Source organism: Apteryx rowi, unplaced genomic scaffold, assembly GCF_003343035.1.
Source record: "Apteryx rowi isolate R43461 unplaced genomic scaffold, aptRow1 scaffold_426, whole genome shotgun sequence".
Classification (NCBI taxonomy): domain Eukaryota; kingdom Metazoa; phylum Chordata; class Aves; order Apterygiformes; family Apterygidae; genus Apteryx; species Apteryx rowi.
The window spans coordinates 330,840-355,325 of record NW_020450679.1 but is presented as its reverse complement, the minus strand read 5'-3'; the positions used below and the strand labels follow the sequence as shown (position 1 = coordinate 355,325).

At 38.5% G+C, this 24,486-nt stretch overlaps 1 protein-coding gene across 9 annotated transcripts in view; it reads left to right on the top strand.

Moving 5' to 3' along the window:
• CNOT4 (CCR4-NOT transcription complex subunit 4) overlaps positions 1-24,486 on the top strand; it is an 82,291-nt gene that overhangs the window by 20,105 nt on the left and 37,700 nt on the right. For 7 of the 9 annotated variants that reach the window (XM_026076094.1, XM_026076089.1, XM_026076095.1 and 4 more), the window contains one exon: positions 16,731-16,974. In XM_026076094.1, coding sequence (XP_025931879.1) covers positions 16,801-16,974 — 174 coding nt within the window. In that variant the 5' untranslated portion in view covers positions 16,731-16,800. Of the gene's footprint in view, positions 1-11,375; positions 11,910-14,213; positions 14,375-16,730; positions 16,975-24,486 lie in introns of those variants that run through there. The other 2 variants (XM_026076093.1, XM_026076091.1) reach the window with 2 other exon arrangements.

Sequence of the window (24,486 nt, the reverse complement as noted above, 5' to 3'; positions counted from 1 at the left end):
CTCCGCCTTTCTGAGATCTGTTTGCTAATGGGAAGGAACAGCATGGCTGTGAATAAAGTCAAAAGACAGTCCTCCTAACAAGGCAATATGAGGTCATGAAATGTAGACTTTTTTTTTCCCCTCCAAATGGGTAAGATTTCAGCTGTGGTTGCCACTGGGAATTACGCCTTGAGCTATATAGTAGATTAGGAGGTCTGAGGTGCTTGGATGAGATCATTAGAGGTACTGCTGTGTCAGGAAGCCAGATCTTGTCTGTGATAATGAATGTACAAAACAAAATAGTGTGGTGGCAAACAGCTAGTTCCAAAGTGATAGTAGCAGTAGGTAAGCTAGTCTCTTCCATGAATACTGAAGGCTTGGAGCTGTTATAACTTTTTAAATGTAGTGTTGTTCAGGCAATACCACAGAGACAGCTCTGTAATCCTTCTTTAAGAGTGGATGAAGCCAATTCTTAACCTAATTAATCTCTTTCTCAACTTTTTATCAACTACTGGGAGTCCAGAAAAGCCCACTTCTGGACAGTGTGTGAGTGCTATAGCTAAGAGTTTTTTTCCACTGTAAGACCTAGTCAGAAATGCTTTTCCCCATAGACTTGCTTGTGCTGACTCTTAAAGGCTTGTGACTGAAAGCATCAATAGACAGTTGTGAATTCGAGGAACTTCAGGTAGTACCTGTGGTGTGAAAGCAGAAGCAGTTGTGCAGGTGTGATTCTGCGCACGCAGTATCCGTGTGGTTACTTGACAGATGCAGAGTTCTGTAACATTAAATTCTTACTAGCTTCTCATAGGTATTCCTTCCTGATCAAAATCAGGTAATAATTCTCAGCAGTTCAACATGATTTCCTGATGCACTTCTGTAAAGAGATGTAAAATTTTACAATATATGTCTGTTGCTTGGCTAACTGCTGGTAACCAGCTTCAGGAGAGCTTATGAAATTATGGAGGGGATAGCTTTTCCTGATTTAAGTCAAACTTTGAAGTCTTTATACTCTGTTTTTTATATGGTGCAATTCTTTCAGTTTCTTGTGCTTGACAGATGGTATATAAGTAACTGCTTACACTTCTGTTTGCTGTATCTGTCAAGTCATAGTCATTGTAAAATGATTTCGTAAAAATGAAAGTCAGCTTTAGAGATAGGAAATGAAAATGATACTACTAGGATTTCTGATAACAGTCCCTATGCCTGTGTGCTTCCCCAGCTCAGGAAGTCTCTAGACTGGCAGCTTCTTTGGCAGTACTGTATATTTTGTGCTTAATAGTGTTTGATGGGCTCCTCATGTCACGCTGCTTCTTCCACCCCAGTTGTTTTGTCTAATTACTCTTTTAAAACCCCTTAATTTGTCACATGCAACCTCTGACAGCAAGAACTTTCACAGTTTCAGCAGGCACTATATGGGATATAAATCTTTTGAAGTTTGTTTAAAATGCTTGTTTACTTATTGCTTCCTAATATATATAATGTTCTCAATTCAGCTTTTCCATTCCACTTGCAGTGGTAAGAACCTGTCCTACATGCACTCAGTCCCCTTTTTCCACTGAGTCATCATCTTGTTTCTCATGATACTTTGGTATTTCTTGTTATCCATCTAGTCCTTTCTACGTACGGTGAGGGGAAAAGGAGAGTTGCAGAGTGGTTTTCACTACAGGCTGCAGGTGCACTGTAAATTTATACAGTGACATTGGTGGCTGCTTCTTTCCTAACGATTCCCTGTGTTTAATTTGGCTTTTGCCTGCAACTGATCCCTGAGCTGACATTACAATAGATAGTTGTTATGACAGCTGAGAAACCTTGTTCCTCAGCATTGATGCATAGTTTGGCACATCATTGTGTATGTTAATTTAGGATTGGTTGTTTCTTGGTTGCATCACCTTGCATTTAGCAACATTGTATTTCATGCTATTTTATCAGTATCACATGAGATCCTTCAGCTTTCTGTGCTTGTCTTTTGTCTTTAGAGACACTAAGTTCTTTGGTATAATAATCTTTGGCTACTTCCTCCTCATTTTCTTTCTTGGATTGCTAACAAGTGTAATGTCTGTCTCTGATATCAGAGAATCATATGGAAGTCCCATGAATGCTGTCTTTTTTCTTAGTCTCCAACTTTTTAAAATCAGTTCTTAATCTGTGAGAGGATGCTGCTTCAGTGGCAGCTTGGTTTCTTTAGAGCTTCGTGGAACCCTATTGAAAACCTTTGGGGATAATTTTGTTTCCTTCTTAAATTTCCAGTCCACATGCTCTTATCCCCTTCAGAAATTACTCATGAGGAATGACTTGTCTCTCCAGAAACAGCTGGGGATTTTCTTCCAGTTTTGTTTGGTCTGCCTGCTGACTCTCTAGCTTTAACCAGTGTGGCCACGGGACTTGATCACAGACTAAACCTTGAAAAGCTGCAGGCTTTGTATCATTTGTTCACACCTAGAGAAAGTAAAGCACTTCTGTTTAGGAATGGATACTTTTTTTGGATGCTTAATATCTGGCTGAAAGCTGAATCATGTGCAGTACTGCATGTACAAGTATACCTTGGATTCCATAAACCTGGTAGGAGAAGATACAGAGGGATTTAAACCACTCATTTTCTCTAAAATATCTTGAATGCTTAGCTGACACCTTTTTTCATTACAGGAAAAGTATGCAAAGTTCCTTTTTAAAGTCTTTACCTATCAACTTCTGTTCTTAAAAACCTGTGCTAATGAGTGTACATAGATGCTCTTTAATAGGCATTTGCAGTAGCAGAAGTTCTAAGGTTTACGCTCATTGAGTAAGAACTGTGCTCCTCCCCTAGCCCTGACACACACTTTTGCCATGTACTAGTGATCATAGACTTTGTGAAAGTAAACTTGCAAATAACTTTAAAAAGAAACTTGTAGAGGAAAAACCTAGTCAAATTCTTAAGCTAAATGACATTAATTTCTAATTTGCATTTATTTTTAGTTTTTCTGCTTAGAGTTTATAAAGGGATTCATCCTTCCTTTTTTTCTTCCACCCCACCAGGTAAAGCTTGTATTAAAATGAGTAGGTTATCAGATAAAGAATGAATCAGCAGGTATTGTAGAACAAGCTTTTGACAGTTTTCAGGCTCTGTATATTAATGTATAAGGGCATATAGGGACATATATACAATCTTATTCTAAGAAATGGAGGTAAGAAATCCCGGTTCTGGAGTACTGCTTAGTGTATTCAAGATTTTTGTAATAATGACTGGGAACCACATTTCATGCATCAGCCTTCAGCCATGGGTTTTTAGATGTTACGGTCTTTCCAAACTGCAAGTTTTCCTTAAATTCGAAGTTCAATTTAGTAGGCCTGATGACCCTAAGCAGAAAGGTTCTAGCTCTGTTTTTCCTGTGCTGAGTCAGGAACACTGAACCATGTCATCCTTTGATGTCCCTCCTCCCCGCCCCCAGGAAATGACTGGAACAAAATGTTAACAGGTTCATTTTCACTTCAGATCTGTATTTGTAAATTCTTTTCCAAGTTGTCTCAATTGTAGCTGATTGCATTACATGTCTCCAGTGCAAGTGAGCTATAGACCATAGCGTTTTCAAAAAGTGGCGTACATGAAGAGAAATCGCTGCTGATTTACCTGATTTAAAAAAAAAAAGTGGAGCTGTTCATCTTGGTTTGACCAAATGTAACCAGTGTCATTAAAGTGGAGCACTCAATTCAGACTTGGAAATGCTTTAAGACATGCAAAAAAGCTGACAGACTAAACCAGAAACTTTGTCAGATGGCATTATTGCTCTGACAGTTTTCCTTGTGCTGTTTCCCATAAAGAGGAATGGCTGTAGCTGCACTACTGCTGCTACACAACATCTTCAGATCCAGGAACAGTAAGTTATTTTCTTGTTTTAAAATTTATCCTTTAGTATCTCTGTTCAGTTTTTTTACCTTTTCAAGAGTGGCACGTAGGCTGATAAGCAGTCATTTTTTGATCGTATTATCACTTCTTCCTTATTCTCTTGCTGTCCCCTTCAGCTGAAGCCAAGTGGTTTAGTTAGTAGTCATCTGCTGTTCAGAGCTCTGTTCATAGAGCTTGTCTATGTATGGAAACCTCTGCCTTAAGAGGGTGAATTGTGGTTCCTGCTAGCTTTCTATGGGAACAATCTCAATTCTGGGGGAGAGGTATCTCTGGATTTCTTTACTTCATTTTGTCTCTCACTCTTAAAGAATATAGATTTTTCTTACATACATACATACATGCTGGGATGGTTTTCCCTTACTACTTTTTTCTTTTGAAGTCTATAGAAACTTTCAGGAGTGAGACATGTTTCCTGCAGGTATTTAATCTGTACCATTCAGACTATTCTATCACAGTTCTTAGAGACCTGTGGAGACTTCATTGCTTCATGGCATCCAGTAGGAGACTGAATTGTCAGGAATAAAGTTACAGCCTGGAGAATCAGAAGATGATTGAGATCTTTGTAGAGTGTCCATATAATTCCAGGGCAAAAAGGAGAAAAATTTTAAACAGAATAATTCTTGATCTTCAAAATTAGGATTAGACTTAGTAATACCAGGACTCAAGTAACACCAGTACTTGAGTATTTATTACCAAGACAGAAGGTAAGCATTCACACGGGTGCTTCACAGGTTCTGACCAGGGAAATGGCATAGAAACAGAGGTTTATTTCATACATACATATGTGTGTAAATGAATATATATAAGTAGGTATATTCAATAAAATATAAATATATGTATAAGTATATACACATATGTGTATATATGGGACAGGGGATCAGTTTTGCAAACACTGCAAGGTAAGATCCCTGGTTCTGACAAATCTGCTTGCCTGCTAGTGAGCAGTAATCCCATGAAGTGTGCAGACATTTGAGCTGCTGTAAATGCTGCTTGCCTGCTTGATTTCCAAACAGCTTCTGATTTTTGAGGCAGTGTATTTAAAGAATTTGAAAGACAGAGATACAATCACCGTAATACATTAAGGGAAGATACTAGCTGAGAGCATAAGAATCTTCACTGTAGTGCCATATGTGGCTGTTGATTTGTTAATCAATATGTCATACAGAATACTTCGTGCCAGTCCTCTACTCTCTGGCATCAGCTGCCAGTGAGTTTCAAGATGGAGTTGTGGGCACTGAGGAGTGCCTGAACCTCAGCAATGGGTTTTTATTCTTCTGAGCTCAATGCTTTTCATTTATTACTTGAGATTAGCAGAAGCACTCAAGCTGGAATCACTGCTCATTCACCATCTATACAGGAGCTGCATAAGGCTTCCTCTGTGCAGATTGCTCAGTCTTGGACTTGTTTTGATGCTTTTTCTCCCCAGTCGAACCCAACTAAGTCCATATGCTTATTGTTGCAGGGAATATGGAAAAATGTGGGAGGCTTAATATCATTGTTAAGAAAACAATAATTAGGCCGATGTTCTTATCAGCCTTAAGCTTTTCTAATTTTAAGGATGCTACAGAATGGAACCGTGAGGTTGTCACTAACATTGGCTGGATCTTCCTTACCTTATTTCTGAAGTTATAAGCTGTGTTGTTAAGCTTCAGAGTGAATAATTCATAGTTTTATTCATGTCTTGCTAATACTGAAAAAAGATGACCTAGTACTTTGATGTACCTTTCACTTCCTTTCCTACACTTCATTTTCTTTCTCCTTAAGTCAATTCCACAATCTGCTTCAGGCCATTTGAGTTATGTTCAAGGGGGTTCTCAGTTGGAGGCAAGGGGTAGAAAATCCAACCTTTCTCCCAGCTTTTGCACAAACAGAAGACTTATTATTTGCAATGTCTTTTTAAAGTACTGATATATGGCTGATTTGCCTTTCTGTTTTGTTATCACTTAGTATTTCTGTGACAACTCTGATTCATATGAAAGAGTTGAGGAATTTAGATGGTTTCTGAGATACTTAGCAGGTAGAGACAAGAAACTACAGCCTATAATCATCCAGTCTTCCATTTTATACCCAATTTTCTACAAGTCTTTTTGGGAGTTCTTATGTACTAAATATGTATCTTTGTTCTTACTTGTAGCAGTATGCATTACATGCATCTCTGATGTGATCAGCTTTTATGCCCTCTTTTGCACCCCCACCCCTACCCAGCTTTACCTTTTATCATTGGGTATTATTTCCAAGATACCTTCTGAAGTACATGTGTTAAGTACTGGATTCTCTTGCCTTAAGAAGAAAACATACCACTGAATTCATAAGAACTTGAGATCCTTGGGTACCTGAGTTTTCATAGAAATTCAAAGAGGAAAATTTCTTGTGCTGTAGTTAAGATGGCATTTTGCTTAACTATACTTTCTGTAGAAGGTATGGCTTCTGTAACTGCTGTTGTGGGGGCAAATAACAGATAATATGTATGCTAATGAAGAAGGCATTTATCTAATAAATACTAAAAATAATCTCTGGGGATCTCTTTGCTGGGGATCTAGCTGAAGATTTTTTTCCTTCACTGGAAAACATAAATATTCAGGAATGATTATGAGAACTGATGAACAGGGTGCAGGTTTTTACACTGCATAGTACAACTTTTAATTGCTGAGTACAGTTAGACAGGCAAGCTAGGACTTCTAAAGATGCTGCAGCGGTCTTGTTCGTGCTGCATCATGAAAATGCAAATGAGAGTAAAAGCTGAACTGCCCTTTAATGCAAGTTTTGTTAAAATCCCATATGTTTCTTTTAAGCATCCTGTGTTGGTGTTCTGTGCTTGAGTGTACTTTGGTGATGATGTTGCTCTTGCTTTTCAGTCATCCTTTCAAGTTAATATCAGTTGTAATATTAAGCTTATGTGAACTAGTGCATCTGGAGTTCAGGTCCAAAAAAAAAAGGTTCTTCTGTTAAATTATCCAGAAGATGATGGCTGCAGGCAGAGTGTTGCAAAATGTGGATTATATTCAAATGCAGTCTTGCATCCTTAGGTGGGGTGATTCCTGTTGTGCATATGTGAATATCTAGGCAGTCTTTCTTTAAAGACTTTGGAGCTCGTCAGAACTGAGCTTTCTTTATAATTGGATCTGGGAATACTGGTGGTTATTATTGAGCATACAGTCTAATACAAGCTAGCACAAGATGTTTGTGTTACAAAATGGCATGTTCTTGCCTCTCTCCTTCAGAAGAGAAAGAAACGGACAGATAAAAACTAATAGCCAGAGCCTGGAGCAAATTCCAGCTTTCTTGCCTTTTGGATGAAGACATCCTAGGGAAATGTGAATAGGCTGAATGGCATCAGAGACCAGCAGAAAGCGAGAGACAGTGAGAGGGCTGCCTAGGAGACGAGCAAAGAGAATCGAGCTGCTTCTGGGTCAAGGGAGAGGAACAGACTGAAATGCTGGACGAAGAGGAGGGGTAGAACTAATGTGGTAACTTGAGCCTGATTTATAAAAGAAAAACTTAAAACAATCGCTTTTAAAGTGGGTCTTTATTTCAGGTCATGTCTCTTAAAATAAATTTATTACTTAAGACCTCCCATCAAAATCAGTTTGAAAAGTGGTATAACATTGATCTCTTAACTATGATCTCTCAGTCATTTTAATTCATGCTTCCTCTGGTAGGCAACATATTCAACATATAATCTATACACAAATCATTGTACTAGTAGAGTTCAGCAGCTAAGTAACTGAAATCTGTTTAAGTGCTGTACTAGCTTTTCTACAGGCACAGTGAAGCTATGTCAGTTTAATTTACTAGTTCACCGATTTCCTCACTTTAACTAGAGGAACCAATTCTCCTAAGGTAGAAAAGCTTGGGAGTTTACTCAGAAGATGAAAATGAAGATCTGCTATACTAGTTCTGAAATCCTGAAGGATTTGGTGATATAACCTACTGCTAAGAGTGCTATCTTTGGATAACTTAGTTTTGCAGATGTATTTTCTTCTGTTACGAGCACATCTAAGTGCTTAATATTACTTTTGTACACTTCACTGGTTTAAAAATTCCATCCAAACTTTGTTTTTTAAAGTGTTATGACATGCACCAATGACTTTTTTAGGTTTTTTTGTCCAAAAAAATGTGTTATATGCTAGAAGAGCAGCAGCTTAAGTAGGTAGATGCATTCCTTCCATTGGGTTAGTTTAAAACAAACAAAAGAAAACAGAAAAACAAACAAACAAAAGACTCCTTCCCCCCCCCCCCAAAAAAAAACCCATCTTTAAAAAAGAAAGCTGTTGAAGATGAACATATTCTAGTAGTTACCAGTAGAAAAATCTGCCTTTCAGATAAAAAGTTAAGATCGGTTTAAATTGAGGGGAGGCTTAACTTGCACTTTGTCTTAAAATTGGTGATTTTAAGTCAGTGCATGCCACATAAAAGGCAGTGGAAGGGTAAGAAATCCATAGATAACTAAGCTTCTTCAGTTCCACAAATTCCTGGTTCTACAGGTTGCCACACATGGCTGAGTTGAAGCTTAATGCTGTCACAGTCAGCGTCCCCAAATTTACTCAGGATAGCACCAATGAGACATTTGTGTTTAGGGCTTCTTAATCTTCAGAGGTAAAAGTACTGGAAAAACTGGTGGTTTGAAATTTCTGTTAAACACGTGGAAGCCAAATTCAGTGAAGTACCATTACTGCTGCCACAGCTTCTGAGCTTTGCTGTAGGGAGTTTGAGTGGCTAAACAGTATTAGTCAGTATTAGCCGTAAAAACCTCAGTCTGCTGGGGCCTCTAGGCAGATGCTGAATGTCCTCTATTACATTAGTGACTGCCTTTACAATTAAATACTGTCATATTGCAAACAAATTGGTGCATGTATGTGCCTTAGTGAAGCTGTTATCTCTAAGCCATCCGTCTTTCACAGTACTTTGCTTTTTGCAGAAGTACTGTTCTGATATTGTTTCAGTGCTAGAATGTGGTTCTTTTGTAACGAAATCAATATGCCCAGACCTCATACATGGAGAAAATTAATATGTTAGGACTCGTCTATTTGTTCTAACCCCTGGAAAGCATAGGAGTTTTCCGTCCCTATTGATTCTTTATTGGCTTAAAAGGAGGACAAAGCCTATATATATAATCTTGCTAAGCACTCAGTAGCAGACAGCATTAGGGAAAGATTGAATTATTTGCAGTGTGATGTGTAGGTACCCTGTTTGCAGAATGAGGCTGCCCTGTAGTGGGGTGCTGCATGAACAGAATAAAGACTATCCACTCCCAAAATAGCCTGTTTTATAACTAGTTATTGTTGCTGTAGGATCACTAAGTTGATCTGTATAGATCCTCTTTCTGATAGTGACTAGTAGTAGGTGCTTAGAAGAAAAAGTCCAAAAAACTGAGTAGCACCCTTTTTCCCACTAATGAGAAATTTAAGGAATTCAGGATAGTTCAGATGGAACTTCATCTTATGTTCAGCAACAACTGATGGATCTATTCTGCATGGCTTTTTACATGTGAATATTTTTTATATCTTCAACATCCTCTGACAATTATTTGTAATATTTAATTTGCTGTACACAAAGAGTCTATTTGGGTATGGGGTTTTTTGTTTAACTTGTTGCTTGAGCATCTCCTGCTTGTGCCATGAGAACTTGGAAATGATCATTGTCGAATCATCCACATTTCAAAATTAGGTGTTACTGTCTGTGACGCAGGCTTTTAAAATACTTGGGTTTGTAATTGTGTAGTCAACTTCTGGTTCACTGTCCAAGTGCTTTTGACTTGTCATGTTAAAATATAGTAGAGCTATAGGTATAAAAAGAAATTGGATGACAAAGTAAGGAATGTTAGCATTCAAGTTCTGATATGACCGAATGTGAGAAATGCATTTAGACACTTATACAATGATGTTATACTCTTACTTCTGTTGAGTGAATCAACCTAGATGCTGGGGTGGTGGTTTCTTGTTGGATAACTGCATCCAGAGTTTTATTTGCTTGTGGATAAATTTGTGAGAATCTTGCTTGGCCTGTTTTCATTCTAAATAAAATTTGACATCTTGATACTGTTCATAATTTGCAAGGAAGTAATTTAAGTAATCTCTTAACTGGTGCTCATGCATTATTGGTAGTACGTAGCTTTTTATGCATAAAAGCTTTCAGACTCCAATAAAAATAAGCCTAATGTGATCAATTCTTGGCTTAGTGTAAATGAGAGAAAAGCATTTATTCATAGTATATAACTTTTTTTGCCACATAGCTGTCTTAAAATAGTTCATGTTCACACTGGATTTGTAAAGAATGATCAGTTTCCCTTTCATTTAGCAGGTGGCACCTGACTCTTCTATTTTTGTTATTAGGGTGCCTTGAGGCCGTTGCGGTGAAAGCTATCTAGTGAATTCTTTGGCTGATTTCTGCACTGTTGCTGAATGTGCTGCTTGAGCAGTTGCTACTCTGGTTGCTTGTTCTACCTCTTCACTGGGCTGCCGCAAGCTTTTGCATGGCCGTGTGATGAACAGGGCAGACGGGGAGGGAATTGATTTAGGTGAAATATGATCTAGTAAAAACTCTGTGTGTGTGTGTGTGTGTGTGTTGGGGTGGTGTGTGTTTGTTTTTTTTTGGTTTTGTTGGTTGAAGTGACAGTGCAAATGCCTGGCAGAATTCAAAGTGGTGGCTTGAGGATGGGAAGGAACGTCTACAGTCTGAAAACACAAGAGAAAACTATGTAAGCTCTTTTAGGGAGGCTTAAAGCAGAGGAATCTCTGAAGACTTAACTTTGACCTCTGAGATAAATTGGGCATGATCCTAGTCAGTATAACATTGAGTTCAGATGGCTCCCTGATCTCTGGTAGTACTTTCTAAACATATGGGACTCTGTCCACCTCTTTCTTTTCTTGCACACTGATTGTATTGTGATCAAAGTGTTGCTGCAGACCACAGAATGAATAATAAACCTTATTATTCGAGAGAGGAGACATGAGGAAAAAACAGATTGTGTGAATTACTGGGCATGATTTTACAGCTACTAGTGCAGCTTGCTTTAAATGTTCAGCATTGTCAGAAAAGAAGTAGGAAATGAGCCTTCCCTCTGTCTAAGATGAAAATTAACTTGGAGGCATTAGGGAGCTTACTGCCTTGCCACTGAGGTGTCCTTATTCTGAGTCAGCAACAGTGCCATAAAATTTAAAAAAGCACAGCCTGTTTTCAGTGCTTCTGCCCATAGTCTCCTGATTAAGTGTTGCTGACCAGGTGACTGTAAAATATCACTGTATATTGATGTGAAGGAAGAGGTGGTGGGAGGAAGGGATCATTCTCCTTTTCTAGTGTTCCAAAAATCTATGGACAAGTAAAGTATAGCAAGTCGAAGAGGGGGCCTATGAACGTTTCTCGAATTTCTTCAGTATTATATGGATGACCTAATTAAGACTTGAGACTAGATAGGTTAATGACTAGGGTACTAATCTGTGATTTGGAATGTGTATATAATCTTTTTTTGATACAGGCTTTCTATGAGACCCTGAACAACTTGCTGAATCTTCCTCAGGTCTGCATGTTTAAAAAAAAAAAAAAAAAGAAAAAGAAAAAAAGAAAAACCCTTTCTGTGCAACCCATCTATGAAGGAGGTTTGGATGTAAACGTTCAGTTGGTTACTGTAATATGATGAAGTGATAGCCTTCCTTGCATTCGGAGACAAAAAGAAATAAAGACTGCTTTCCTATCAGTGGAGTTACCAGGGAAAGGACATAGTCCAAATGCATCTGAGAGAGAGACCACTGAGTGTTCCCTTGCCCTGCATGGAGGAGGGTGCTGTGCTGAGAAAACTGCTGTTGCTCTGATTAATCAAGAAAGAGGGATATTCCATTATAACTTCTTTTTACATTCTACCCGTCTTTTTACCTCCGGCTTTTAAATGGGATAGAGATTTTGTTTGAAAAGGGAATTGATACTTCAGCACAATGAGAATGGGATTTCCAGTGGACTGGCTTTCTTGTGATGTTACCCAGGCAGAATCCACAGTTCATTTTTGAGACTTCTCGGGGGCTAATGACTTTCAAAAGATACAAGGCCATGAAAAAAGGTATGAGTTCCTGTTTGCTTAAGTTTAACAAACCTTTGCTAAAGATTCAGTGCATAGACTCCGACCTGTTTCGCTTCAAGTGTCAGGTATGTTTGAACTTTAAGTGAAACATTAGCTCACACATACCTCCTTTTCTTTTCTCTTTTTTTCTTCCTTCGAGAGGCCCCAAGTCTCCAAATATTTTCTGGGATGTGAGTCTTTATTTGGGTTTTCTTGACTTCATTTTGACAGCTTTTGGCTGTGATACTTTTAGTGCCTTAAAGCAAGTAGCAAGGCTGAATTCATTCCATTGCCTTAATAAAGGGAAGAATATATCTGTGTCCTGTGGGGCTAGCTGCCTCCTGACAGAGAACTTAAAGTTTAAGGTACTTTTTTTTCTTTTTTTTTCTTTTTTCTTTAACTGAAATGAACTGCCAGCAAGTGGAGATGTTCAAGTATTTAATATGAGGAGGAGGTGAAAAGCATGTCTTAAAGAATGGGTAGGAAGCTAGCTGCTTTTCCCCGTCCCTTTTTTAAGACCTCTTTAAGACTTGCATATGGAAGATAAGCTGCTACATGCTAAGCTTGCTCATGTCAAGTAAGCAGGGAAAAAAGCAGTGTACATATCCTAAATAAACTAAAGTCACTAGCCTATGTTAGAAGGAAAACTGTTCAGATAAGTACCCTCTAATAATAGGATCTTTCTTTTTCCCCAACTTCAAAATTCTGAGGATTTCATTGAAAGAAACAGTTGTATGGTGAAGCTGACTAGACCCAGCTGTCAAATCTATTAAGTAAACACTTTCAGAAGTTATTGAAAAACTATCTTTTTTCAATTTGAGTACTTCTTTGGAAAAGAGGAAACTATGTAGTCATGTGTCTTGTCCCTTCCGCCAGACCAACTAATTAGTTCTATATTCTGGTTGTGTTACCTTACCTATTACGAATTGACAGCATGTAAAAGACACTGCTGAACATTATCCACCTCTGCTTCATCCTTGTACATGTGAAAACTTTGGCCCAGTCTTCTGTAAACAGGATGGGGAACTGCTGGAGCCCTGTTTCATTGCAGTTGTCAATGTTGTGAAAATTGTATAGCCAAATTCTTGCTGCTTGTATCGTGTGTGTGCACAACCTTTCTCCTTTTCTGCTGAGATACTGTTAATTTAATCTCTTTGAAGGGGACCCCAAAGACCAAATACTCTGGATTGAATGTATGTAATCTTAGCTTTCACTTTTTGCTACCACTACATTAGTTTTCCTATGATGTCTATCTTAAATGAATTGTGAGAACAGTTTGTATTAGCCTTAAAGCTGACTAGTTATGCTGCGTTTCTTGGTAGCGCTATATGAACAATGCATTAATGTTGCCTTACTCTGCCTGCTATTTATTATTTCATTTTGGAAAAATGAGCATTGTTCTGATGCAGAAGTGGCACACGGTCCCTGGTATATAAGCACCACTGAAATGGAGACGCACTTCAATGGAGAGTCTCTAAATGGGATGCTTGAATGGTCTTTTCCCAAGTAAATAAATATTGCCTTTCACTTAGTTTCAAAAAACATGGCACACAGCTGCTCTTTACTCCTTGTTGGAAATAACAGGCCATTTGCTGACTGAAGCAAGCTATTGGCATTATTGCTAGCAGCTGCTGAACTCTTAGTGTTAACTTAAACAGCTCATAAATGTTAATCATGTTGCAATTTTGTTAGAGAGCCTGTCCGCATATCCCAGAGGCACTAGCTAATATGTCACTTTTTTTTCCTCATGAACAGATGACATTTCTTAGCAGAGATTCTAAATAGTAACTTCATAATTCAGTAGTTTTGCTGTGATGTCTGAAGCTTTTTTTTTTTCAAAACTGCAGTTTTTTTCTAGCTACAGTTTTGCTAGTACTGGTATAGCTTTATTCAGATGTTTCAATAGGCTCAGAGGTGCTGAATGCACAGTGGGATGAGTACGCAGTTGAACAGAATTTGCTTTTTGCTTACTGACTTGTTTGGAGGTCTATGACAAAGTCAAATCAAACTGAAGAAAATCTGTGCAGTTCATTGCATGCTTCAGTTTAAAACCAATTTAATACGGGAATGGTTTTGCTGTTGCATAAGTGTGAAGAGTTTACATTTTTCATTTCCTGTATGCAAATTAAGTTTATTAAAATAATGACTTCTGTAGAAGTGTGTATTATCTGCATAAAGAGCAATTAAATAGTGTACTATGGCCCTTTCTTAATCTCCCTCACCCCTTTGCCAGTGGTAATGTGTTCTTAAATACAAGACAAAGTTGCCAAACAAACTAATCCTCTTTTCCTTCTTTCACCTCAGATTCTGCTGGTGTTCTTTCAATAAAACACTGGTGACATCCCAGAACCTGATTTTTGGGCCTGTCAAAATAACTGTGATATACCAGTAATAAAAGTATAGATGATTAAGTAAAAGTGTTATCTTATGAGTTTGATAACTTTTTGATATGAATCATTGTGAAGGTAAGAAAGAGGGCAGTGTTGTTACTAGTTTGTGCTGCACAGGGATGTAATGCTTGCTGCATCTAGAATCCATTCCTTCACCTTTACTTTCATGTGAGCATTTAATAGAACTCTGAAGTGTTCTTTACGGCAGTGATATATGTTTACCAGGTACTTCATACCTATAGGCTATCCTCCCTACCAAGCTAAGGTAGGGAGTCCTAGTCTAAATTGCAGTTAGTCTAAGTTGCTGGTATCAGCCTGTGAGCAATGGTTAACTTAGCCAGGGTGTGACTGTTTCCATACAAAGTTATATCCTTGTTTCCACTGTGTCTGCACTACCTATATATGTGTGTGGTGCTTTTGGGGGAGGGGGGTGTATGTGTGTGCTGTTTCTCTTCAGGGGTTTCTTCAGGCTAGTTGCAGAAGAATTTCTGTCCCTGAGGGGAGGTGTGGGACAGGGACAGGCATTGAAGACTGATGCTGAATTGATCCTTTCTGTAGAGTGCAAGGTCCCAACTTCACCTGGAACTGCTTGGGCTTTACCAGATATGCAAGTGAGCATGATTTAGAGTGCAGATGATCATAAACATGACAGTCTTCGGTGGTGTTAGTGTTGAACAAAAGATATGGAAGACCACAGACTTGGACTGTAGCATGCACTGATCCATGAATAATGGGTTGGTTTCAAAACATTCAACCTTCTTGCTTCCAAGGGCAAGAGTAAATGTCAATCTTATTCCTCCAACAGTTAGATATGAGGATTTGTCTGTGGACTTGCTCCTGAAAGCTTGGAAAAAGATGGGACAGTACGTGTTCTGGCAGTTTTCAGTTAGAAATGAAACAGAAAACTCCCTGGGAAAGTAGAGGGCATTCCAGATTGTGTGCATGGTTAAATTGTAGTTGTATTTGGATAACAACATGTGATTTTGGAGGAACTGGAGAGTAGTGCTTGACTTTAAGAAACTTTCTACTCTTTCCGCTTAGCATGAAACTTCATGCTAATTTCTTAGTAAACTTCTGACCGAGCAAAGTTTTAGTGCAGAAAGTGCAGGAATACAGCATAGGAAGCATGACTACTGTTCTGGGAAATGCGTAACTGTAAAAGGAGTTTAGAATTTTTAACATATTTGAGCTTTATTTAAAAAGTGGCACAGTTCATTACAGGCAGTATGACCAGCTGAACATCTATTCTGGTCACATCTTTTTGAAAGTTTGCAGTGGGAAAGGGCTATATATGTAGGTGTAACAGGCACACCAGTTAGTCATTTCTTTTCAATGGGTGTCTAGTTCTTTTTTTGGCTCCGGAAGAGCCATGTAAAAACCTACTGTTTTCCTTTTATTCTTTCCCTCAGACATGCATGCATGTCTCCTGTAGCAGGCCAAGACAGCTTCCTGAGATTAGATATAAATTCAGATATCCAGAACTGTAATTTACTGGGGAAAAAAAATATTAATTGAATGTCTCAGTGAGGACTGTATGCATTTTGCTTTGAATGTGAAAGTAACTTTTTAGATTCTTTAGCTGATGGAATGGAAGCACATTCAAATGATTGAACTTAAGAAAATGGTGACCTGAATTTTGCTTCTTTTCAAAATTATGATCCAGATACTGCTTATTGTGGCTGCATTCTAAGTTGATGTTTTGATAGGTTGTTTCAAGCACATGCATATATTGGGCTTTGTAGATTTGATGGTGATGAAAAGCCTAAATAACTCAATGAAAGTTGTGTGATATGTGTAGAAAATTGTGCGCCTATCCCAAGACAAATCTTGGCCAACACTGTTTAAAAGGTAGTCTTATGACTGGTCTCAGAGATCAGTCTCTGGACCTGAAAAACAGGAGGAACAAAGAAATGAATTCTTCTGTGTAAGAAACTTTCATTGTTCTTCTGTGTTTGATAATTCTGTACCCCTACTGAAAAGTTCGAATGGATGACCTAAAAGTTGTTCCAAACCTGTGAGCAAAGGAATTAATTCCTCTCAAACATGAAGTCCTGGGTTCAAGGATTTGATTCTGAATTTGTAGAAGACTTCAAGCATTCACTAAGTGGAGCTGGCAAGACGTAGAAGCAATGTGTGGTGTACACTGTTACACACTTGTATGCAACTCTACATCTTGAAGCATAAATAGGCTAGTAAACCATCAAAGAAGTACTTGCCCATTTGTCTTGGTAGGGAGGTACATTATGAATAATATCTTTCATACTACTTGTGTGACTCAGAGTGAGACACTCAGGCTTGTTAGTGAGTAACTTGCAAGTTAGTGGATAATTTGTGTGAGGAGAAAGAAAGCAGTGGAGAACTGAAAACTATTAAAAGATGCAAAGGAAGGCTATCTGCCAAAAGTAGTAATAGCTTTTTTTTTTTCTTGCAGACCTTCAAGTGCTGACCTTTTTGCTCCATTAAGTTATTATAAACTTTTGCTGCTCTGCGAACATATAAAGATGTCTCGCAGCCCTGATGCTAAGGAAGACCCTGTGGAATGTCCCCTTTGCATGGAGCCTCTGGAGATTGATGACATCAACTTCTTCCCTTGCACCTGTGGCTACCAAATATGTCGTTTCTGTTGGCACCGTATCCGCACTGATGAGAATGGACTTTGTCCTGCTTGCAGAAAGGTAAATATCCTGGAACAGCGGCTTGTCTTGCACGTATCACAAGGCTCTTGTGTTGTGTTGGTACAAGAGACACCCTTTTCCTTCGGGGGAACATTCTTCTAGTAATGGCATAGATCGAGGGTGAGGTGTTGGATCTTTCAGATTCTATCTGCACGTGGGTCGAAGCTGTGCAAGTCCTAGTCTTGGTTTGTTAAATTCAGAACTGGATTAATAGGGGAAGCTGTGGATGAGAACCAAGGCATACTGATGCTGGGAGAACTGTCAAAAAAAATCCTGGGAGTTGGGGTGCTGATGCATTGCCAGAGCCTTTTCAGGAAGGATGGTTAGGATTCCAGCATCAGGGGTTTGCTGAGGGCCAAGGTTCAGCTAAACTAGCAGAGCTGCCAGAGGTCAGCTCATAAAGCACCTGCTTGTCTTGTGTTTATGGCACCAGAGCTTTTATCCGTACTTTCTGGACACTAAACATGTAAATCCTTTGGAAAATATATCCAGTGGTGTTAAACTTGAAAACTTTTCAGATCTAGGCTAAGTCTACTCGTCTAGTGTTCTTTTCTAGTTGCCAAACGCTTAAAGGTAGTACTTTGAGTGTCACACTTAACTTCTCCCTCTCTCTTAATTGATGTCCAGCTGATACTTTGTTTGGCCACTGTCATAAACTTCAGCTTCCCTAAGTTGCCTGCTTTTTCCTTTGAATATTTTCCTCCTCTATTTAGTGTTTTGCTTAACCCTATTAATTCCTTATCTTCAGTGTTCAATAAACTTCTTTCTCAATATTTCCTTTCCTTTAACTCTAATGACATCCCTTGAGAAAGAAAGTTACAATCAATCTCATCGGTCCTTGCCTTTTCCTTTTTGTAATCCCAGCTACTTTTGTCCCCTCTTTCTCCTGCTATTCAACTGTGATTGTCTCAGTTCATGCCTTTGGCTCCCTGTCTCATATTACATCGATTTCAGCTCCTTTTTGAGACCCTGAGTAGTCTTACTTGATCTGACTATCTGCATTTGCTGTAATTGCCAGCTTTCTGTAAGCACTTCCAGTCATATTTTCTTCCTGTTCTCTTGGGCTTTGGCTACACTAGAGCTATCGCTGCTAACCTGTGTTTGGATGCCTTTGCAAGCTTGAAGGCTATCCCACAGCAACATACACTTGTTAACAAACAGAGCAAATTTGCTTCAGTGTTTGGGCTGTATGTTCTACAAAGAAGATCCATCTGTCATCAGCCAAATCAGTCACCACATGTGATACCTGCTGTAGATGACAAATGCTGTGTAATAATGTTCGTAGTACAAGCAAACTTCTAATCTGCTGGTACAAATACAAGGTTTCTGGAATTTCCTGGTCTGTGTAAGGTGCTTCAGGTGCCTGGATTTACTACACTACTTTTTGCCAACGATTATTTGGTTCCTCTGTGCTTTTTCATTATTGGAAGTTATTGGAATATATCTGCAAAATCACAGAAGCAGCATGCTGTTCACTTCCTCTGGGCATCTGTGGATTCTTTGAAATATGGATATTGCCACAGCTGAACCCTGTAATGTGAAGTAATCTGGTGTATGACTGGATGTGCAAGTATTTTGCTAAATCGGATACAGTTTGCTCAGGCAAAACAATTTTGGGAGAAAAGCCAGAATGAGTGAAGGTGCACCCTAATGAGAATGAAGGACACCAGCCATTCCAGGAGAGAAAGGAGACCTTTTTCTCAGTGGACCAGGATCATATTCTTGATACTCGTTTCATCCATGGACTGCAAGATGCTCTTAAGTAGAGCTGCAGCTATATCACTGGATTGTTGAAGGCCTGCAGAGAGGAGACTAAGGAGAATACCTTTGTGGCACAAAGAAAGATGTTGTGGCCCAGAGGCCCTGTTGAGATCCTAGGAATAAATCACTCCTTCACTGCTGTCATCAACTGTGCAATTTGGAGTCTGTGAAGATGCCACCTTTTGAAGTGTGCTGGGCCCTCTGAACAAGGTATGTGTTTGTGTGGTGTGTTTTAAACCTTTCCTATCTGTGTGTAGTAAGGTTTGGGGAAAAGGTTCAAAGCAGTTTTCTGATTCATATCAACAATTGCGTGTGTTGGCTGTGATCACTTAAAATGCTGAAATGCAGAAAATGGCAGAACAGTAAAATTTTTGCAGCAAGCTTCATAGTGGGTACTATGCTCTCAACATATATATCCTGTTTTTAATGTGTATGCCAATGCAGGATACTTATTTAACTCTGCAGTAATATATGTATATTCATAGTTCATTTTGCTTCTGCATGTTTTGCACAATTACTTGATAGAAAACTACTGATTGGGCTAAGAATATTGAGTGCAATGCAGGTTCTCCAATGGTTTCATTACTAGTCTGTGGAGAGGAACAATCAAGAAGTTACCTATCCAGGGTTTTTGGTTGAAAGGATTAGAGGGAGAGCTCAGAAAAGTCTATGCTAAAACAGATTGACTATATGCTTTTAAGGGTGGTGTTTATGCCATAGGTTGGATTAGGTCTTAACTGTGTTGCATATATACCTTTATTTTCCTAAGCTTCTCTCAGTTAGATCTAATTGAAAAGAGGTTAGCTTATAGTTCCTTCTAGCTAGGAGGAAATACTTCTACATGCTTGAACTATTGTATAGCTTAACATATGCATGTGCAGGATATGTTCACATGGTTGCAGTCAGCTGAGTTAGCATGCCTTAAATTTCCTACTGTTAATAATGGTAGCATGCATACATACATGTGCTTTGCTTTGATTTGTGGAAGAAAGAGACTAGCATGAATTTGTTAATTGAGCTTTAGATGGAAACTAGTATTTATTAGTCTTAATATATGAGCATTGTAAACTATGTGAATTTTCTGAAATACTCTTATTGTGTTCTAATTTTTTAAGGAAGTACTTTTTGTAGTTAGTGGATTGAACTGATCTGTTTTGACTTCCTGATGTCCTTCAGAGTTGTAGGTCTAGTCAATTGGAAGATGCTAAACAAGCATTCCTGTTTTTCCAGTCAATTGATTTCTTAACTGTGAGCAAGCTAGTTAGTCACTAACTAAAAATGAAAATATGCTGTCTTCAAAAGAGACTTTGGTAGTCAAAAGCTGCTTTACTATCAGCAGACTCACTGGTTCCAGTTGTAAAGCTAGTCACTTTATCTGTGCAGTGATTTTTTTTTTTTCTTTAAAATCCATCTGCCTAGGTACTGTGTGTCATATTAATAGTGTGTATTATTCTAGTCATCTGTGTTGCTTTGATAGAGCATAGCATGCTCAGACCTTAATGTCAGTTGCTGCAATTTTTAAATCTCCCAAATGAGATGGTTTCAAAAGGGGGGAGGGGTAGCTAACTCCTTCCCATTCCTTTACAGTTTTGCCCTTCCACCATATAATTTGATACATTGTTTGTTATGCTGTTCTTGTGGTGTGGCTTCATCCTATTCTCCAGTCCCCTGACTTAAGGAGTTCTCTTCTTCTATCACCTTCTGTTAGAGAGGGCTATAAATGGACCAGGATCATATTCTTGATACTCTCTTCATCCATGGACTGCAAGATGCTCTTAAGTAGAGCTGCAGCTATTTCTTGGTCATAAACGTACATGCTTTAAGCCCCCCTCTTGTGCATATTTCTCCTGTCTCTGTGTGAAGGGAACGCCCTAAGTGTACAGTCCTCAAATGTCAGTTGTAGGATTAAAAGCACTGGAGGAAACTGCTGAGTGTTTATCTGGTACAACAATTGATATTCAGAAATATATAGGAAATCACTACTTTTGATTCTTGATATAACAAGTATGGTGTACGCTGTACATAAACCTTATTAACTTTTTCTGTTTTTTCTCATTTCAGAACCTATTTGGTAGCAAGGCAACAACTGGGAAATGTTGGTACATCCATTATGTGGAAGGAATGTGACCCCATCTGGGAATTCCAAAAGCAAAGTGCTTGATAAAAACCCATCTCAGCTTTCAACAATTGGGAAAATGTGGGAGGGGAAGTCTGAAAAAAAGCAAAACTTAAACGATACAACAAACTTAGTCAGGAAGACTAAGAAATCAAGGGCCACCTCTGATAAGAGACAAGACTGCAGAAGAGACATTCAAATTTTTGGTGAAGTACTTGTAGGACCACCAGCAACTTGCAGTTAGTGTGAACTAAGTCTGGTCATTTTGCATGTTGGCACTTCTTGTTCAGGTGGCTTCCATGGTTTTTATTGAAGAAGATTTATAACTTAAGTGGAGTGTGTCTGCTGAATTTAGTCAGTGAATCAGTGATGTAGACATCTCTACCTCCTACACCTGAAAATATCTAAGTGCTGACAACATTTGACCTGGCTACTTTTCTTGCATTTCAAATCCTCTACCAGCTAAGGAATCTGTGATAGTAGGTTAAACCAATATTTTATTTTGCCTCTTAGCCATCAGTAACATCTAGTCCCTTGTATTACCCAATGCAAAATAGAACTGGATTCATGCTTGGCTTAGGTGTGTCTTAAAATTGTCATCTCTAGTAGTATGGCTTTACAGTCTGGCCGCTTTTGCTGTTTAAGACTCGAGAGCTTCTAGTAGCTGCCTTCTCCCTATTTCATAGTGTTGGACAGAGAGCAAAAACAAAGATATGATACTGTGAGGTACACCAACAGTCATTAACCTTGCTTGGTTTCCAGAGCCCTGTTCCACCACCTTTTCAAATGTTCTACCTGTAGCTGAACCATCATCCGAGTTCATGAACTTCATCACTGTGGCAGCAATCACTCTGAAGATGAGATCATTTATTGTCATATTTTTAGAATGTCTTTATGTCTGTATTCAAAAGGAACAGGATTTTTAAAACTTAAGATTTTTTTTAGAATTAGCTTCTGGTGCTCTGCCTACTGGCCTTTCTCCCTCCTTAAGCGCACAATATCTCTATCTCTCATCACTGCACACACTATATGTCAATAGGAGAATCATCTATCACTTCTTAGAATTGTGTTTTTCTGATTTATTCCTGAGATTCAAGAGATGCATGTGGGTTTATCTATAGTTCCTGCATGTCAAGATACCCAACTGTTCATATTCCTTAGAAGCATTGGATATGTCATAAGTGACAAATATGCATATGAAGCATTTTATATGTAATATAGCTCTACAGCATCCAGTGAAAACTTGTGATCTTCTTGCTGCCTAAATAAATACTGTTATCCAGGGTGGCAAATCAACTGGTGCTGCTTCTTAGTGTTTGAAGTCCTTATTCAGGTGGTCTCATACCTCCTGCTGAGATGAAAGCTATTTTTCTTCCCCTAATTCTGACCTTACTGCTGCTGTTAGTCCTGTGCCTCCCAGCAGCCCTCATACTCTGCTGTACAAACTACTAGTTCTACTGTGGACAACTAAATGTTCTGCTTGGGTTTCTACCTGAGTTAACCAGGGATGCTTCCCAACTAATGTTCAGGACATCCAGCAGCAAATTGCTGTACAGAGGAGGAACATACTGTTTAACTTCCTTTTCATTTGAGAGTATACTCTGAATGTGGTTATATTTGACAAGAAAGAAGCTGGTGAGCTTTGAGACTCTGTTTTCCCTTGGATCTCCAGGGGCCTTACCAAAACTCCTGCAAACCACCAATTTATTCATTTCTTGTGCAGGACTAGTGAACAGCATGCCTGAGAGCCTTGACTTCTGTAGTATGTGGTTTGGAGGAGGAATTGCATCTTTAAAAGGATGGCTTGTGGGGATGATACCACAACACTTTGTTTAGGGCAAACCATTTTATTTTTGGAACTATATCTACCTTGCACAGGTGCACTTTTGTTCCCATTCCTGCCTGAACTCAGGTTGATCATGATCACAGAATAAACTTTCTCTTTGCTGGAGCAGTCTCTCTTCCTTAAAACAAAACAGTATCCTTTATGCTACATGATTGACTAACACACTTTAAGCTCTTTAAGTAAATGAAATGCCTTCTAGAATTATTTTGCGTCTCTGAAGTCCCCTTGTGGTGTACTTGTTGAAACAAAACTCAAAATAACTATTGGCTATAACCTAATTTCAAATGACCTTACTAATGTGGAGCATTGCTGTTCATTCAGTACATCAAGTGAAATCTGCATAAGTATTCAGTGTTACTTGTGAATAACGTAACTTTCTGATAAACTGTGCAGTTTTAACTTGTTTTTTAAGGGTAACTTGAATCCTTGTTGTGCTTTCATGTAAGGACTTAGGTGTGTATCTTTGGCTAATGCTAGATATCTTACAAGTTTAAATTCCTTTGTGATAATAAAAACATGTTCTATAGAACTTGGTGTTGAGACATTAGACACCATCTGCTGAAGTCAAGTGTAGCATAAAGATGCTAGACTTTCTGTTTTGTTTTCTTACTCTAAAATTCATCTTGGTTTGTTTGGGGATGTACTCAGAAGATTATCAGGATGAAGTGCTTGATGGCTCTTCCAGTAGCATCATGCAGATGTGAAGAGTGTATGCTTTTAACCTAAACCTTACATTCATCTGCTACTGTAGATTTCCCCAGGTCAAGCCATTTAATATGACAATTAGTTTTGTGTGTTACCATTAACAGAGGACAATCAGGAAAAAGTTAAAGTCGCTTCTGGATCTATACCCTGAAGTCTTTGGTTATGGTAGTTCAGGAAAAGAACTTAATTCAACATATTGGTGAGCTTAACTTCTTTACCTAAATTCCTTACCTTAATGCCCATCTCTTATACTCTTCTAATTTTAGACTTCAACTTTGTTTAGAAACGGTTCTTCTTGTTTAAGATTTATTTTATACATCATCTTTTGTGCTTAGTATTGCTTTATTTAAAAGTATGAAATCTAACTTTTCAGTCTGAAAAAAGTGGGAAGGGTAAGGAATATGGGACTGCTTTGAAGAGTAATATACACTGCAGCTTACAAGACAAGATTGAAATTGTGCCTTTATACAGTAGATGCATGTTGTCCATGAGTAGAGCAGTCTTTCTAGGTAACTCTGAGGACGTTGTTTTGCTTTTGCTAGCTATTCTTGAGATTAAAAAACTACAGTGTTGTGTCTGTTTTTGAGAAATTATCTGTAGATGATCTTGAGGTTAAAAATATACCTTTGTCCCAGAGAGGCGAAACCTAAGTTTCAGACTGATACACGAACATGGCAAGAATAGTATTAAATCTACATGTAATAGCTGCACTGGAACCTGCCTCTTTACTGGGAGAAGTTAACCGTGTGAAGACTGAGCCATGTAATGGTGATGTTGTCTTGACTTTGGGTCACTGAAATTACACTTGTATTTTGATTTCTTGTTCTACAGTCATTATTTCATGTTTTTTAATGCACTTAAAATATTTAGATCTGTGTCAGATGACTAAATTTAATGTGAGTACGCAGGGCCCTGCCTTTTGCCCTGCTTACTATGCTATGTTAGTAAAATCTTAATAGGATGTGTTGGCTCTCATGTTGCTATTGCTCTTAGTGTTACAAAACTAAGCAGCAGAATGCAGCTCTTGCTAGCTTCAGTACTATACCTGTAAAAGAATTCTATAAAAATTACAGAAGATGTGCTC